General features: G+C 40.1%; 1 protein-coding gene across 2 annotated transcripts in view; it reads right to left on the bottom strand.

Moving 5' to 3' along the window:
* The window catches only part of LOC117472637 (zinc finger MIZ domain-containing protein 2-like), a 33,726-nt gene extending 15,856 nt beyond the window's left edge, over positions 1-17,870 (bottom strand). For both annotated transcript variants that reach the window (XM_034117942.1, XM_034117943.1), the window contains exons 1-11: positions 17,436-17,870; positions 10,894-10,995; positions 9,976-10,090; positions 9,631-9,839; positions 9,081-9,240; positions 8,126-8,368; positions 7,398-7,548; positions 6,283-6,401; positions 5,250-5,342; positions 2,861-3,050; positions 827-968 (exon numbers count right to left, since the gene is read on the bottom strand). In XM_034117942.1, the coding sequence (XP_033973833.1) occupies positions 827-968; positions 2,861-3,050; positions 5,250-5,342; positions 6,283-6,401; positions 7,398-7,548; positions 8,126-8,368; positions 9,081-9,240; positions 9,631-9,839; positions 9,976-10,090; positions 10,894-10,943 (1,472 nt within the window). In that variant the 5' untranslated portion in view covers positions 10,944-10,995; positions 17,436-17,870. The remainder of the gene's footprint in view (positions 1-826; positions 969-2,860; positions 3,051-5,249; positions 5,343-6,282; positions 6,402-7,397; positions 7,549-8,125; positions 8,369-9,080; positions 9,241-9,630; positions 9,840-9,975; positions 10,091-10,893; positions 10,996-17,435) is intronic.
* Between the last annotated feature and the right edge of the window lie 823 nt (positions 17,871-18,693).

Genomic DNA, 18,693 nt, shown 5'->3' with positions numbered 1-18,693 from the left:
AGGGTTGATCAGAGTGGCTGCCACTTTATTGTGTACTGTTGCCATTGAGTACTCACTGAAGTTAGGTTTCACTAACAACAATAACAAACAGTGGAGTTCCCAAAGTAAATGTAACAACGTAATACTTTATCCGCTCTTTCTTGTCAAAGCATAGGAAAGCAAATTTCAATCGCCTCAAAAGTAATAACTATGTTCTGCACACTTTCTGACCAGTGTAGTATAAAAAGGAGTAAAATATAGTTATCATTTTAGTTTATATCATTCAAAAGGAACTTGCATCGACAGCATATAAAGTATGTACTGTTTTGAGCTTTCGCCAAAGACGTCTATGTATTGATTTGCATGGAACTGAATTAGCATGCTAACTGACTAGCCCAGGGCTGTCCTTTCTTGCAATACCATTTGTACTTCGAGAGGCGATAATGACTCATTCATGTTGAGCTGACCTCACCTCAGCTCAACATGACTGACTGGGGTGTCAATAATAATATAGCCATGGTCTGTGAGAAAGGGTTATAGTTAGACCTATAGTTTTTGGGATTAATTAAAAAGTGAGAAAATAAGAAAACATTGCATAGGCACCCTCACCGTTTACGCACATTGGTGTTATTGTGTATATTTTTGCCTCGGTGGAAATCTTTTTTTTTTTTTTTTTAAATAACATACGATAGGGGGCTCTTTACTGTCATAGCAGAAATAGCACACTAGCTGCTAGCTAGATATTTGAACCATGCTTCAATGCTACACTGTGTGTCTGTGTGAGTGTGAGTGTGAGTGTGAGTGTGAGTGTGTGTGTGTGTGTGTGTGTGTGTGTGTGTGTGTGTACCTCATAATGAGAGTCTTGTAGACGGAGTCTCTGAGCTGGAAGACGTGGTTACTGACAGCCAGGTTGTGCTCTAATCTGAAGGGCTCTAGGACCACGCCGTCGCGCACCGGGAAGGTCAGCCGCAGGTCGTCGCTAGGGTTACCTGTAACAGGAAGTCAAAATCAGCTCAGACACATGCACACTTCCTGTAAAACCACCACTCACTCTTAGAGAGGGGCAGCTACCACCCTCGTTGAAGGAGGCCATAATCTCTGTTATTCCCAAAGAGGGGAAAGACACAGAATACTGTAGCAACTTCAGACCCATATCTGTTCTCAATGTAGACTACAAGATTTATACATCTATTTTAGCGAAGAGATATGAGACATTTATGACTGATTTAATAGATGAAGATCAAACTGGTTTTATTGTGGGCCATCAAACACAAGACAATATTAGGAGGACTCTGCAAATTATTAACTCAATACAAACGAAAAAACTAGTGCTCTTTTGGTAAGTCTAGATGCTGAAAAGGCTTTTGATAGCGTGAACTGGAACTTTCTCTATCTAGTACTGGAGCGGTTTGGATTCAATAAGGACTCAATTAAGTGCATTGAAACTATCTATCAAAATCCCACAGCTAGAATAAAAATGAATGGTAGTCTAACACAGCGTTTCTCAACGTGTGGGGCGCGCCTCACTGGTGGGGCGCAGAGATGTGATAGGTGGGTTGCGAATGGACGCGATGAACGGGAGATTATTATTTTTTATTTTTTGGACCTCAGGCCGGAATCGAACCTGGGTCCTCGCGGGCGGTAGTGGACTGTTACAGTCGGAGACTCACAACGGCGGTGGACTTTCACAACGGCGGTGGACTTTCACAGCGGCGCTGTGCTTGACCCGCCGGAGCCTCGCAACGGCGGGTGTTTGCGGGGGCCGATGCAAGACAAAGAACCTTTATAACATTTGAAAGACGACCACACCAGTGTGTGAATGCTTCCTGTGTGTTTGTTTAGTAATTTTTAGTACTTTTCCCAGGAAAAGTTCCAGGAACTTAGTTCCCGGAAATCTTTAGTTCCGGAACTATCTAGTAGATCGCGTTCACACCGGAATAAGTCCCTGGGGGAGGATTAGGCAAATGAAGCTGCTGACGTCACTTCTTCTTCTTCTGCTTTGGGTTTACTGGCAGGCCGCAAACAACTTCACGGCGTATACTGCCACCCAGAGTCCCCGGCCGGAAGTCCCCGGAGCTGGGAACTGGCTTCAGTAGAAGCTGCTGGGACTCCCAGCAGCTTCTACTGAAGCCTTCCGAGTAAATCGCCAGAACGCCGACACCTCCTCATCACTCCCATGTTTTTTTTTGTGTTGCCATAAGTTATTCTCTCTCCGTTGGTGCGCTGGGCTAATGCTAATGCTAATGCCAGCAAATACAATGGTGGCTTCACAAAACATTTCAGAGTTTTACGGGGCGTGATTTGCAATTCCCCCAGCCAATCAGAAATTGGAACCTTTTTCTCCCCAGGAAAGTCCCTGCTCTCTAGCAGGCACTAAAAAGGGGTGAAACGGTTCGCAAAAAAAGTTCTAGTTCCAGATCTTTTTGGTGTGAACGCAAAATCCCAGGAAATATCGGAATTATTCCCGGGAAAAGTACTCTGGTGTGAAAGCGCCTTATTCCCAAGTTACATGGTGGAGAGGAGGTGGTATGGCTCAGGCTTGGTTGCTCTGCAACACCTGGAAGCTGCTCGACATCTTTCTAGATCCATTAATCTCATCGATATTTACTATCCATCTATATTTTTTTTCATCCTGATTGTCTATGCTGTAATTTCATTACATGTCGATTCTTTACACACTATTTTTATCTGGTCTGACGACTCTGGGAGAGGGAATCTCTACAAAGTTGTTATTCGTGAGGATTTATAAATGTTTCCAGCATTTCTTAAAAGTAAACATTTTAGATTTATGATATGAAAAAATAATGGATTCAGTTATTATTTTTGGCATAATATGCATCAATCTCAGTGTTTTCATGAACTCTGTTGTGTGTGTATGTACCTGTAGGAGGAGGAGGCGGCAGACCGGCCATGTTGGGTTTGATATCTGGCAGGAAGGAGGAGGGAGGCGGCTTGACATCACTGTTGCCTGGAGACATGTAGGGCGGGGCCATTGAGCTGCTGGGGGTGATGGGAGGAGTCGGGTTCCCAGGAACCGGAGAGGAGGGATAACCAGGCAGGCCTCTACCCGGCTGAGAGACACAGAGAATGTATTTTAATATAAATGATGGTCACAGACAGAATAGCACTAGTAACCATAGAGTCAACATGTTAACCATTAGCCAAAGTAATGATCTCCACAGTGAATCAAACAGGCAAGAAGCAGTTCATTTTAGCTGCATGGCTGCCACGTTGGCAGAACTGAAAGGAGGAAGAAAACTTCCCGTTATTCTCTGTCTGAAACCAATTAGTTTCAAATGTGGTGTTTGTGTCGAATGTAACTGGGCGATATGGTTGTTATAACATTCAGTCTTTGAAGTATCAGTCATCAATTGTTAAAAATAATAGATAGAACATTGAGTTTGGTCAATGTATATACCGATGTCAATTTGGCCTCTTGGAACAATTCATCCCCAAAATTGATATAAAACACTGCTGCGATACAACCCAAACTGTCTATGAACAGCGCGATTTAAAAAAGGTAAGTGTTTGCCTTGGAGAGAAGAGTTCACTTTGTTCTGACGCAGAGACTGTTGACACACGGAGACTGAGGCCCCGCTCACACGGGAACGTTTGCGTTTATGCACAGTATGCGTATTCAAAAAAGTCTTCCGTTCACATGCATTCGTTTCATTTAACGTGTCTGTTCAAACGAGGCCGCTGGAAACGCTGTAGTACATATGCCGGGACTGTAAGTGGCGCTGTAACTTCCGCCAAAATACACCAAAAGCAGCGAAGAAGAGCAGCCCTGCAGCAATGTTGCCATGGCTACCCTTCTGTTTAAGCCCCGCGGTGGATTTAGCAACATGTAGTTCATGTAATTCTCCATGTCCACTTGTTACTGATGGTTGTGGTAGAGGAGCTGTAGATTTTGCACTAACATCTGTAGCATGGTCAGTAGCAGTAGCACTAGCAGTAGCTACTGACAGGAGGAAGTGTGTGTGGTGATTGCTGTTATTCAGCGGGATATAGTAATTTCCTCAGCATGTAAATATATGGATAAATGCAACGGGGAAGTTAACTGAAAGAAACCGAATCTGTGGATATTGCATCGACCGACCAAGAAGCACGTCTCCGTGGAGAGGACGCGCTCAGAAAGAGAGATATTCTCTACAAACACCGGGTGAGATCGCTCCTTTGTCAATATAATGGATCAATGCATGAAATCTGACTCTGTTTATTTTGTTTAAGGAGTATATTGGGCGTTAACAATTCTGGTTTGCCTTTTATAATATTATTTCATTCAAGAACCCCTTGTGCGTTTAATTAACACAGCTATTTTTGATAGTTGCTACAGCAGTGAGCAGGAGAGGCGGGGCTATCGCTATTTTTTCAGGAAATATTCGTATAGAGGTGATTACACGGACTCGGTTGACCCCCCCAGAGCGTTTCGTTTGCAAATCTATCCACCTTGGGACCCGTTATCGTTTGTGGGGTCAGTTTCTATCGGCCTCGTGTAAATAATAGGGCTATACGCACGCGAAACTATGCAGATACAAGCAGTTTTCTCCTCGTGTAAACGGCGCCTGAATCACCAGGAACACTTCAGACAAGAGATCAGAAGTTTTGAAACACTTCAGAAATAGAAAATGCACTCTGAATGTTGGATTTCTTTCACCGATCCTTATAACATGCGCTACATGGGGCGGAGATCCTGCAGCATGTGAAGATATCTTATATATCAAGAGCTAAACAGCATGTGTTTGAGATTGTACGGAGGCCCTTCATTGATTATGTAAAGGATCTTAATGTATCTAATGTTCAAGGTTCAAGGTTCTTTATTGTCAAACTAACATAGCTACAGAGTAATTATGTCAAGAGGATGAATAGATGCATTGCCGGTGCAGTTCCCAATACTGTGTAATTGTGTGTCTTTTCTTTACTGCATAATGTTTTCAAAAGACTGCCTTGTATTTTACAGATTAAGCATGTTTGTTATTATTTCTCTTATTTTTGTATTGTTATGTTAAAAATTCAAATAAATAATTTTGGCAATAAAAACATGTATTTATAAATGTAATGTTAAGCTTATAAATGCATGTTAAGCATTTTATTTTCTGTATTCAGGTAAGAAAAAAGTATTTATTTATTAAGCGGTGACTCGCACTATTTTTAGAACTCCCCCTGCAGCGTATTGGCTTACCCTATTAGAGTATCAGTTTATAGAGGAAAATGGAAATGCTACAGTAAAGCACTCAGCCACACACACACACACACACACTGCATTTTACCCCAGGTGGTTGATTGAAGGAGTTGTACACCCCGCCGGGACCTCCTGTGTTCAGAGCACTCAAACCTCCACCCTGACCATTAAACTGCTCCTGCTGCAGAAAAACACAGACCAAAACAACAACACATGTTAATGTTTTTACGCTAAATGTCACTCTGTCCGTCCCAACAAATGTCCCCCTCCTTTGTAGAGGAAACTGAGCACGGAGGTCAAGTGAATGTGTGCATTTGGCTCATTGGCAACAGGCTTTGGGAGTAACGGATTTAATGGGAATACTTAAACAGGACACAAAAAAGGTAACTGTATTCCCTCACAATAAGATACAAAAATATGTTATCAGATTACTATTACATTTCTTAAAATGGGAATTACCAGCAGGATTACAGTATGTCAATTCATTTCATCTTCACAAGTCTCCAATGCCAAGTACAAGGAGTTGCTAGAGCCACCAGAGCTAGTCTTCCAGTTCGTTGTCATGGCCTCGAGTTCAAAGAATGCTCTTTCTGGGTAGAAATTGGATTAAGTAGAAGTGCTGCCTGAATTAGCCTTTTGGTTTTTCATATAGCCTACTCTCCTTGAAATATATTTTCTTTTTTATATTCAGTGTTTTCATATATTCAACCCAAACAGCCTTGTAAACTACTATTCTGTAAGCCTACCTTATCATTTAATCTGGAGTCTTTAGGTTTGTACATATTGCTTGTTTTCTTCTTTTTGACAGTAAGGTAGGTACACACATGATTTGTTGAAAATACTGTGGGTCCTCTAAATCCATATACTGAAGTACACAATAAAAAGAGTGTATTCTTGTATTGGAGGAAACTATTTTCAGTACAGTATTCTTATTATGGTGTTGCATGTCTGCTTGGGGGCCCAAGTTGAGGGACACCCTACCCATCTGCAGTTCTAGAACCATATTTGTTTGGTTTTAAACTTCCAAATTGGACCCAAATCTTTGCAACTGATGTGGTATTTACCTCATTATATTCAAATATATGAAATACATGAAACACACACACACACTCTCTCCTCACCTTGTAGTACTGTGAGTTTGGGGGTCCAGAGGGGGGGTACTGTGGGAGGGGCATTTTATGGGTCTGATATGAAGGGGAGGAGCTGGATCGCTGAGGGGCGGGGCCTGGACCACCAAGACCTTCAGGTAAACAGAAAGAAAAGATCAGAAAACACAAAACAACAACTTTAAATTCATGGAGCTGGGAAAAGGGTTTGCCTCGGGGTTCCGGTGGGCATGTAAACAAATGCATAATGCTGCGCTATATTTTGTGGCCTCACCCGGTTGCATAGCGACGCTTATTGTTTAGGTGTCTTTTAATAAGCAGGTAGTCATATCATTAGCTAGAACTAGCTGGATCTGATCGATATGGAGATAAACGCGAGTAAAGTCTAATCTGACGGGAGAGAGATCAGCTGCTGCTGACGAGTCGACACGCAGCTCTGCATGATCACCTGCAGCGGTGAGCGGAGCAAAACACACACTTCAGGTTAGAATATCACACGTAGCTATTTTAATTACCTCTCAAACTACCTAAACTAGTTATAGATATGTTTAGTTTTACTGTCGGGTCACTCATTACTGGATCCGCGATCTGCATGATACTGGCGGGCTGTCAGGAGAGGGAGAGAGCGCTCCGTTTATTATTCCCGTGTCATTATAAATTACTGTACACTTTTGAATAATGTAGTTAATCTACTATAATTAGTTTGTTTAATATCGAATCATATCAATTTGTTTTAGAGCTCAATAAATAACAAAGACCACCTTTGACCGGCACTTTTCTCATTTTGTCCGGAAGATTTCAACTTTAACGGTTTGACCTTTGACCGGCAAAAAAAAATTCTAACGGAAACTCTGCTGCGGGTGTGGAGACAAATCTTAGAGTGAGTCTCGTAAAGTGTGATGGAAGTGTATGATGGCCATTCAAATGTGCTATTATTTCAGTAGTTGTTGTAATTTTTGGGTTGATACCCTTTGTTGCGCATAGATTTGACCATTTCTTACTACTCAAAAATCGATTAAAATATTTTGGTGATTGCATACCAAAACTTAAGTTTCCCAATTGTTTTGTTTCAAACTATAGTGGAAAAATAACAAAACACAGCGGAAGCTTTGCTCCTGCTCACATCATACCTGGATGGTACTGCATATTTTGGCCAGAGTATGGACCGGGTCCCGCATGAGCACCTCCACCTGAACCTGGAATGGAACCACCGCCACCGCCAGGACCGGACATCACGTGCACATTGGGACCAACATACTGCTGAGACATTCCTGGGAACGACTGAGGAACAAGAAGGAGGTATGTATGAAATGTTTTTTTATTTTGTACAATAATGTTGATGGAAAAAGATTGTGTAAGTCATTCGAATTTGTAAGTATCTCATCATAATTAGTTATTAGGTGATCTGATAACTTAGCCCTGTATGATTTCCAGCTGGCTGGACATTGACATTCTGTATCTCTTCACTATCGTTACATTTTGCCAGAAATATTACAGTGACGCACTTACCACAAATATTATCCGAAAAGGTTTATACCGCAGTTTTCTCAAAATAACTATCAAACACGACAGGCAATAGAGGGAAGGGTCATGTTACCCAAAATGTAATCAAATATGAAACAGAAAACAGTACATTTCAAAAGTTTGCTTAAAAAACAATGTTGTGTTAATATATTAACTGAAAATGTATTCTGATGTGGTTCATTGTGATTATCAGATATCATAGATACCCATTCTGATCATTCATGATAATGTAAAATAAACAAACACAAATAATCTATTGTAACTCCATCAAATCTAGCTTTGTCTGTGTTTACTCTGATGAAGTGTTGACCCTGATTAAACCTCCTGATCTTACCTCGGAGTTGTAGGGCCGTTTGAGGCCCTGTGGGGGTCTCAGGTGACCCTGCTGTGGTCCAGGGCCATAGTTTGGGTGTTGAGGGACCCTCTGGGAGCCGCCCCCAGGTCCATACATGGGGCCCATGGAAGGAGGGCCCCTATTCGGTCCTGGCCCGTGGCCCATACCTCCAGGGGCCATACCAGGTGGGCCGCGGGGGCCGGAGTGGGACATGAACTGGTTGTTATAACCCGGCCCTCCCATCTGAAAAACAAACAAAATAATAGCATGAGTACTTGGTATCATATTGATGAGGGTACAGAGTAGTGTAGAGAACCGAGGAACTGAAGGCAATAGAAAAGTTATCGTATCAGCTTTATTGAGCTAGATTGAGACAATTTATCTTTTGTCAGTCATTTAGTCTGCAAACCTTTAAAAAGGAGGGAACATTCCAAAGGTTTTACAGAGGGATTGTTATTTAATACTTTATTGTTTTGTTAAAAAAAAGAAAAAAAAAGGCATCAGCTCGGTTCAGAGGAAACCTAACTTGATCAGGGCATCCCTACTTCAGGGCTTCAGTCATTACGTTGTCATTTCATTCTAAATAAAGATTTGAATGTTAATGTTTATTCATGTCTAATTAGTGGTTTCAAATCTGATATTTCGGCATAGTTGAAGATAAATACAAAACTACGCTAATGCTTTTAATTGTATAGTGTTTATAGAAATAGTTTCCAGTGGTGGCTGTGTGGGATTGTTTCTGATTTGTGTGATGCAAACATTTATAATAACACAACTATTAAATAACATATCAGCAGCCAACATCTGGACGGTGTCATGTGATTGGACATGAATAAATATTCCACTACTTCAAAACCAATTAGCCATGAGGACATCTGAAATATTTGACAGCCAATCAGCAGCAGGTGTATCTGTGAATCATAGGAAGTGACCCCCTATATTTTCCTCCTTTTACCTGTCCATAGTTCATATCCTGGTTTTGTTTCTCCTGGATGGCGGCTACCGTTGCCGTGGCGGTGGCAGTTGCCGTAGCAGCAGCAGCAGCAACGGCGGCGGCGGCAGCAGCCTGCGAGAAGTCAGCAGAGCCTCTGGAGCCGCCGGGGTTCGACGGGTAACTGGCGAGAGATGTCAGTCATGTTTCATATTTGATATGATTACATTAGTGTTTGTTTTACTTTCTTCAGAGTGAAAGTATGTACAATTATACATAAAACAAATCATGTAAATACTGTCAGTATTTATGCTATGAATCTTTTTGAAATCATAACTAGAGTTTAACTATTCTATTTCTTAAAGAGGGTGCTACTTGCTAAGAACTATATAATATGGTACTAACTGTGGGGGATATACAGAGTAAGTACCAAAAAAACAGACATTAAAGAACACTTTCATTTTTAACATTATAGAGAACTGAAAACTGACAGCGACATTTGAAATAACTGTCAAATATATATTTTGGAAATGTTACTCTCCATATTTAATGAATTCTGTTGAGAGAAACCCACCTCCCTGCGTACCCCCCCGGTCCTCCAGCGTAGCCGCCAGTGTTCCGGCCGTACATGCCCTGGTTCATGTAGCCTTTGCTGGGCTCTCCATAGCCCTGCTGACCCATGTAGCCTCCTGGCCCACCGCCCATGCCCGGACCCCCAGGGCCCTGCATCATGGGACCCCCGCCTGGGTTGCCCCCGGGCCCCATTACTCCTCCTCCCATGCCCTGGCAGACAAAGAAAAACACAAATGTTTAATCCGATATGTCTTCTTCCATAGTTAACCTTTTTTGTTTGTTTTTTGATTCATTTACATCTGTGGAAATTATAAGTCATTATTCCAATGTTGTCTTTTGATGATACCTGGCTGGCTGAGGGATTGGTCACTTCCCAGACTGTGGTTACCACGGAGAGGGATCCTGTCGGCTGATTGTTGGGCTGCTGCCAGCCGGAGGGGTCATAAGGGTACGAACCGTCACTGTAAACAAACACAGAGAGAGGATGTGAGTGGACCTTTCTCATTTAAAGACTGAATTTGTGTTAAATATAATATTGAATTAAGAATTACGGCGCTGCAGAGATGTACTGGCCTACAAATTCTTTACTACGGACTTAATATGCATATTTGTTTGGTACACATCTGCTTCGAAAATACCTCAAATATTGTTAATCGTATTGCAATTACATTATAAGTATTTTTTTATATAAATTATTAAGAACACTTAAGGCTACGTATGCAACAACCAAACAATGTAAGCTGGTGCAGCTGTGCGCTTTAAAATGATGACTGAGGAAATAATGTCTCATTTTGTGAAATGCTTATTGCAACATATTGACATCACCAGGTAACACTTGCACTTCTATTGGCTAGCGCTACAACACATTGTACGTGATTGTAAGGGGCGACATCTCTAAGCGGTTTACCATTCACAACAGAGCCGGCCAGCTAACCAATCAGAGCAGACTGGGCTCTGGTTTCAGACAGAGGGTGAAAAGAGGTGCTGCAGCACAGGCAGTATGAGAAAAATAAAGAGCTTTTTGAACATTACAGCATGGAGACATGTAGAGACACAAAATACTGATATACACCTGAACATGATAGAATATGTCTTCTTTAAAGCTCCACACATTAAGTGATGTATAAAACCATAAAAGGTCGGTACAATTTATTTTTATGTGGTCACTTTTTCTAATGCAACATTATAAACAAAGCCTTCGACTGGATTATTGATTTTCAAACAACCTCATATTGTAATAATATGTTTGTGCCCGTTTGTCTACCTGTGTGGGTTGTTGGCCAGTCCCGCCTTCATCTGGTTCATAGGGTTCATGGTGGGGGGGGGGCCTGGTGGCCCGACGGAGTCCAATCAGACAGACTAACTCCTGGAGACAGACAGGCAGACACAGGGAATTCATTAGGTGAACTACATTTCCCATCAAATAAGTGATTTGTAGGTGACTAAAAAGAAGAAATAAATAATCCATCTAATATTGTTCCTTTTGAGTTCAGCCATACATGGAGAAAAAAAAAAACTCGTCTTGTGTATTGACCTGGAAATAATGGGGGAACATATAATTGGGTTTCAACTGATACATTACTTTCACTATTTAAAATATCAAAACACATCTGGGCCCTTTGTTTACTGTATTCTTCTGAATATTTTGAACATAAAACATTTGATTTGGTTATTGACCACCTTCAACATTTAAGTACCCTCTACATTTAATGCATGGTCAAAAATGATCCAATAATAGCGACACTGACATGGCTCATTCTGCATAATGAACATTTTAACTATGAATCATTTCAGTCTTCAGTACTATAACTGAAGTTACAATTTAAATGCAAGACTGTAAGCTCTTACTGAGTATTTTTGATACTGGGACTTCAGAATACATCTATCGCTATTGAACTCCCAGAAGGAGGTTCACATGTGGGTTAGATCTGATCACTTCTGACTCCAGTTTTGGTTCTTGATGAATTTGTTCTTTTCACTTTTATTTTATAAGCAATTAATAGTAAATCAGGGTATATGCAGGAATCCTGAAGTCAAATGTAAAACCTTTCAAGACCTTTTTTAAGACCCTTTCCATACATTTTAAGACCTCATCGCCACTTGGAGTTTTAACCGGTTACATTGGCGACACACTTTACCTCACATTGACTATATACAGTATTGATTGTCCTTCCTCCTTATCTTCCAACCATTTGGACACATTGCATTTCCCCATAACGATGTTGTTTAACAACCGGCGTAAACGGACCTTCGCGCACTATCAAGCAGTGAGCGAGCGATGTCCTGTTCAGATGACGTCAAACCCAACGGGATGCCATAAATAAACTACACAGAATCACACTACACACCTACGCAATGATTACATTCAGGCAGACCGTAGAATACAACCTCTTTGGACAATTTATATACTTATTGGAAACAAGCTACAAAATGTAATACCTTGGAAAATGCCGTTTAATACTTTTTAATAGCCTTAATTTTCGCTAAATTGATTTATCAACTTTTAATACTTTTTAAGACCCCGCGGACACCCTGTAATATATGAAGTGACTCCTTTATGATATAAATGTGTCGTTGAAATGATTGTCAGTAGTGTCATACTTTATAACATTCAGCGTTCATAGACTGCCTGTGAGGCTCCACTCTCCTAACAATCTGGAATAGTTTATCAGCCGCTTTCACACACTAGTTTAACCGCTTCAGACTTATTTATATAAGAGGCCATATTCAGCTTTTTTGAGTTTCCTTTTACTGTAGTGTGTTGTATAGGTTTGTGTGCATGTAAATGGTCTGCAAAGGCTAAAATCTCGATTTGTTTTCTCCAGAGGGAGTTTCTCTACCACACTCCCCCGCCTGAAACGCTTCCATTGGACTCCTGCTTCTGTAACATAATGACATCACTATGCAACACTCATATGTGAGTGCAGTATTGAAGTAGTGTGCACTTTCTCCACTTTCACTAGTTTGTTTGTCCCTTTTAACAACATTATCCGTGACTCTGACTCAGTCGAGAGAGTTTGCTTCTGATCTAGGATGTGATCAATAATACGTGAAAGTTTGACCAAAGTTTCCTGTTGAAACATTGTGAAATTAAAACGCTTCAGTGTTTGAGTCTGACACCGGGACGAGTCACCTGAGAGGAAGCAGGACAGCATTACTTACACGGTAACACACACACACATTAAAATGCACATTAAAACACACGCAATATATCACATGATAACAAACACAGCACTGTATGCAGACAGTGGTGATTGGAATCTGAAGACCAAACAAACAAATACCGGAATCAACAAATACTCAGACTAACAGACACATCTTCTGATTAATTATAAAAATCTATGCTGTCAAAACTAACAGCTGACATAAACATATGAAGAACAGACAACAAACATTTAAGTGACAATCTGGAAATCATTCTGGATATTTCCTCCTACAACAGGAAAGAAAACACAGGGGTTCGCTTGGACCACGGGGGTTAGTAGAATGTAATTAATTCACAGCTTTTATTGCAACATACACACATCGCTTCAAATGCAGCTTTTTACTGCAATAGGTATTGTAAAAATAATATATATACATTTTATATAAAAACTTTTACATTTCTCGCTCACTCGCATACACACAGAGCCGAGCTTGAATGACACACAGAGACCCATAAGTACTTCGACTGTACTGTATCATATTCTTTTCGATGGCTTTATTGTATGATCAGTATGACAGATCGCCACTTGGCTTTCAACTAAAGACACAGCCAGGCAAAAACTGCGACATTGCGACATGTGTACGGCTCCTTATGGGTAGTGCAATGTTTGAAGTGGCGTTCCGGTGCGCTCTGGCAGCACTACACGGCATCACGGATGTCCGAATTATCCAGTGTGTCGATTTCATGGGCATTTCGTCAGACGTCTGCACTGAGGAGAGCAGCTGCCACGGCATCATAAACAACATTTGATGTATACAAATGATCATAGGCAAACACCCTCACAACGTGGTTTACAAAAAGGGCTCTGGGTTTCGAAGAGGGTCGGTTTGTTGCAGACTCCCCTGCAGCCAGGTCCAATTGATGGACACTCACCAAGCCCACTGACTGAGCTGGTCGCAGAGCGGAGTAACGGCTCTGCCGTGGGGAAGTCAAAACATTTCAAACACTGGCTGTGTCTGGCTAAACGTATAGGTGTGCTTGATTTAGTATGGAGCGGCATTTTCTATGAGAGGATCAGGTATTTCAGATGTTTTTTGTTTTCATATACATTGTTGAAGATGTGCAAGGCTAATATAACGTAAAAGCACTGGCCTATTTACTCTCAGCGCTCATAATGACGTTTTCAGAGAAAAGGTATAACGCAAACACAGTTAGCGAAAAAAGTGCAGCATTTTGCCGCTAAAGAGAGATATTTATTTCAGGAGTAGGTGGAGACTAAAAATGGAGCTAAAAGAGAAATAATTACTTCGTATGAACTATCATTTTGCCCTGTAACTGCTGGATGTGGAAATAAGACTTGAATGTAAGGTTAAAGGTCAAAGTTTACATTAGGTTTGGATGAATGTTTTGGTACATTGGGTAAAATCTAAATATGAATGTGCATTTAAACAAACCTAATAACCACATGTCCATCACTGTCTTCAGGAACAAATATTCATATTTTGGCTAAACAATAATGAACAGTGTTTATTTAATCACCAAAAAGTTTCAACTTCAATGCTTTAAGGTGAAGAAAACATAACAGTTAAGCTTGCAGATGATTCCCCTGCATCTTTCAAAGCCGAATTTAGGCCATCTAAGCTTTTCCATCACCGAACAGATGTTGGAAAATGTAATACCACATGAAATGTCATGTGTTTTTAAGCACCCGTATAAAACCCGTCTTAGAATATAATTTAGTATACTAAATAGACATCTAAGTAAATAGATAAGAGATTTTCCAAAGAGTAAAACATCTATTCTTGAATAAAAACGTAACTATTTAAAACTAAATCTTTTATAAAACTGTATAACAAACCAGCAGCAAAATTTGACTCACTCAGGTTGAGGATGATTCAACACTCCATGTGTCATGAAGCATCCTCCCCTTCATCATCAAACCAATATTTTAGCTTTCGTCTGAATGAAACCTGTGCGACAAACTGAAACTATGGTGGTGATAAAGCCTTACATAAAAGATCTCACAATGCTGCAGTGTTATACTTTTACTGAAGCGTATTAGTGCTTTCTCTGCTCCTCACCTGCGAGTGGAATTTTAAAAAAGTTAGATTTTAGAATCTGCAGCCTTATTTAAATCTTATTTTATTTTATTAACAATGACATTTGATTCATCCTGCGCTCTGAATCGGCTTATTCACCGAAACAGAAGCAGCTAACGGTCATGGATCTTGTAATCAGAACAACATAATCTGGTGGTCAGAAGATAACCCTAAAAGAATGTCTAAACATCTGGAAAATAGTCACAATGACCTCTGTGGTAATTCTTACAATGGCAGGTGATTACAAGAGCATATTTTGCTATTAAGACACATGCATACTCACAAGCTGAATACGATACCAGCGTCTCTTTCACAACTTGTAACAATCCAGAGTGATGCCTCTAATAAACCATTGTTGGCCGTACACAAACAGTAAAGCAGCTTACAGATAGCCAATAAACGTGACCATTTACTTTCTTCAGCTGAATGACTCTTCTGGTGTTTTCAATCAGTAAAAGGAACGGTCTTTATCTTAAAGTCTGTTTTTGTCATTGAAAAGAACAACTGACTGACAATACAAAACATGTCTGGAATCACTTTTACTGGGCGTGTTGCTGCTGATAAAGGTCACATTTAATTGCCAGATTTGTGAATGGACTTTGGCTTGGCGTTCACTATGACACAAAAACAGAAGTAGAGGAAAACAGGAAATATTCTGTGAACTCCTCTCACTGACATACTGAATACTTTCAGTCACGTTCTTTACGTAAGATCTGCAACAATAAGTAACTGACACGCACTCGAGCACCAATCATACTAATTATCAAATATACTGTGGAGATACATTTTAAAAGAACTGAAAGTGAAGAAAGTAGTGCACAATCACATAAAGGAATTACATTTACATAACTTTCAAAATCTACATTTAAACAAAAAGGATGGAGAATTTGCTGTGTACTGTAAAGAACTGTACTTACTAGGGCTGTACTAAGTAGTTTAAAAACTTTATTTACAATGTTGAAGTTCACGTTTAAAATTAATATCCAAAATGCTCGGCTGGGACTGGGCAATATATCAATATTTTATCGATATCATATGATAATAAATATTGCTTAGATTTTGGATATTGTGAAATAATATAGATGTAATCTCCTGATTTTAAACGCTGCACTTAGACATGCTATTCACATTACTGATCATTATTTATCAAAGATCTCATTAAGTAAACATGTTTGTAAAAGTACTAAAAAGGCACCTCTAATGCATACTACCATAACAACATTTGAGCCAAACACAACTTTTTGTTGCCTTAGGTTTTGAATGTAAAACATATATTACATTTGTTATAGCCCTAATACTAACTATACCGTCTCTAATAGTAGTAATCACAACACTATTTGAGACTTGTCTTAATTAATCTGCTAACCAGGACTCAGTGGTCTCAGTACTGAACATTACTTCAATTTGTTATGCATGTTTCATAGATTATTAACAAACCCTTTAATAAAAGAAGCTTCTGTGGCATTTCAATTAACAACTTTGGAAAAAGGGGGACAATACACATATCTTTAATTCAATGGTTCTAAATAAGTGGTAAAGCAGGCATTAGCTATTCTATTAGCCAATCCCCAAACATATGTTATCAATACCCCAAATAAAGATGGGCTATTTGTTTTTATGAACATGAGCGTCTTCTCCATCACACCATCCTCGGCTCCACAATGTCATTTGCTAAATTGTATCCAACATTAACAATATATTAACACATTGTGTGTCGTAATTAGCAAATACTGTTAAAGGGTTGTTCAATTTGTTATTGTTGAAGTAAATAAAAACCCATTAATAGAACAGCTGATTATTTTGGACATGTAAATGTCCTTTAAACACTGTTGTAAAGTGGTTAAAATGTGTATTAAGTATTTAAACTTACTGTTTTCACGGTGTGTCTGGTTCTCAACCTAACAACCCCTCATACCATGAGCCGTGTGAATGCTACACACGCACGCGCATGCTATAATGTTATGGCTGAATTAAAACAATCAAACGAAATAAACTGGAGAGTTTTCCGGGTCACGTCCTCGTGTTTCTATTTTTGTGAAGTGAACTGCTCCGACAAAATGACAGAGTCAGAGGAGACATTTTGAGATTCCTTGTAGTGTTGCAACCAGGTAACGAAGCTAATGCTAACTTGCTAATGAAGCTTCTCCTTGCTTTATGGGGTAACACCGCTGTTAGCATAAGATGCTAACAAGACGAAAGCAATCCGACGCGTCTAAAACACCATACAGTAATCCACAGACATATATTGAACCAACCAAGAAACGAGAATACAAACGAAGGATCGTGTGTGTTAAATGTAACGTTAGAATGAATTCCTATTTCACAGCAAGCCAGTCTGTTAGCATAGCTAGCTCCAACGGGCTGTGACAATGGAATGCTACGAGGCTAACAGTTAGCCACCAGATATCTTCTTCCTCCAACACAAAACATTAAACAACATGTGGATCGACGTTGAGCAGCCTGGTCGGTGGTTTAACCATCCCGTTAATTAAACTTATTAAAACGGTGTTTCACACACGGACACGATGAACAGAAAGGTTGTTTTTCTCAGAGCCGACATACCTTCTGTACTCCCCGGTGTTCGAGCCCTACTCCGGGGCTCCGCAGTCTGGGCTGCTTAATGTTGGATCCTCCGGCCCTCCGGGCATCAAGAACCGAGCCCACCTAAAGCCACCTCCACTGCCGAGAGAATCCGGTTCAAATACGCCCTAAAATATCCACAATTGGCCCAATAGAATCCTGCACGGAGGCCGATATTTAACCAAGGAGTCCTTGCTTGAACTCCAAGCAGATATAGCCTTCCCTGCCGCTCCGGCCTCTGAGTCTGATTACCCGGCTTCAGTGGGCGACACCATCCTCGCAAATGAAACAGAAGTATGACATTAATTACTACAATTAACTCTGCGGAGTCTGACGTTAGCTTCAGTGTATTCCATCTGCATCGCTGCCGGTGGAGGAATCAGGGAGGGGGGGCAGGAGAAAGCAGCTCTGGGAGAGAGACACCCACACCCACAGAGAGAGAGAGAGAGAGAGAGAGAGGAGAGAGAGAGAGAGAGAGAGAGAGAGAGAGAGAGAGAGAGAGAGAGAGAGATAGAGAGAGAGAGAGAGAGAGAGGAGAGAGAGAGAGAGAGAGAGAGAGAGAGAGAGAGAGAGATTCCTGCACTGATCATTTGCAATGTATTCATCTCCCTACATTTACAGATGTGTATACTATATATGTATATATATATATATATATATATATATATATTGATATCATATCAATCAATCACAATACTTATTAATCCAAGTGGGAAGTTTCGTGACAATTGCACCATGTTAGAATAAAATAAATACATATTTATATAAACACAAATCTCAAGTACACTGTGGTAAAAGACCTATAGGTGGATACTTCAATCAAATATTTGTATTATACATATTCAGTTATATTGCCATTGAATTTTATAAAAGGTTACCAGATGTTCATCCAGTCATTAATAATCTCAAGTGAAAATGTGTCAATCATAATGTTTATTTTTAGTAGTGTAGTGTTAGACTTGGGACTTTCTGAGTAAACACTACATGTTGAGTTTGCTAAGTAAATTTGTGGTTTGCAACATTCAAGATCATCCTGACATTATTGAAGCAACACAAAACATGATATGTTATGATTCAATCCAATGCCTGAACAAGATGTGAAATATGGACCTAGAGAAGAGCAAGTAATCAAAAGTACACACTACTGTGATTGGAAGTTGGAATAATATTTCAAAAATGTAAAAAAGGAAAGATGAGTTAAGATCTGTAATCCTCTGCTAATGTATTAGCAGACTGAATT

This window comes from Trematomus bernacchii, unplaced genomic scaffold, assembly GCF_902827165.1.
Source record: "Trematomus bernacchii unplaced genomic scaffold, fTreBer1.1, whole genome shotgun sequence".
NCBI lineage: Eukaryota > Metazoa > Chordata > Actinopteri > Perciformes > Nototheniidae > Trematomus > Trematomus bernacchii.
Note: the sequence above shows the minus strand (reverse complement) of the source record. Positions and strands in the feature narration are given on the sequence as shown.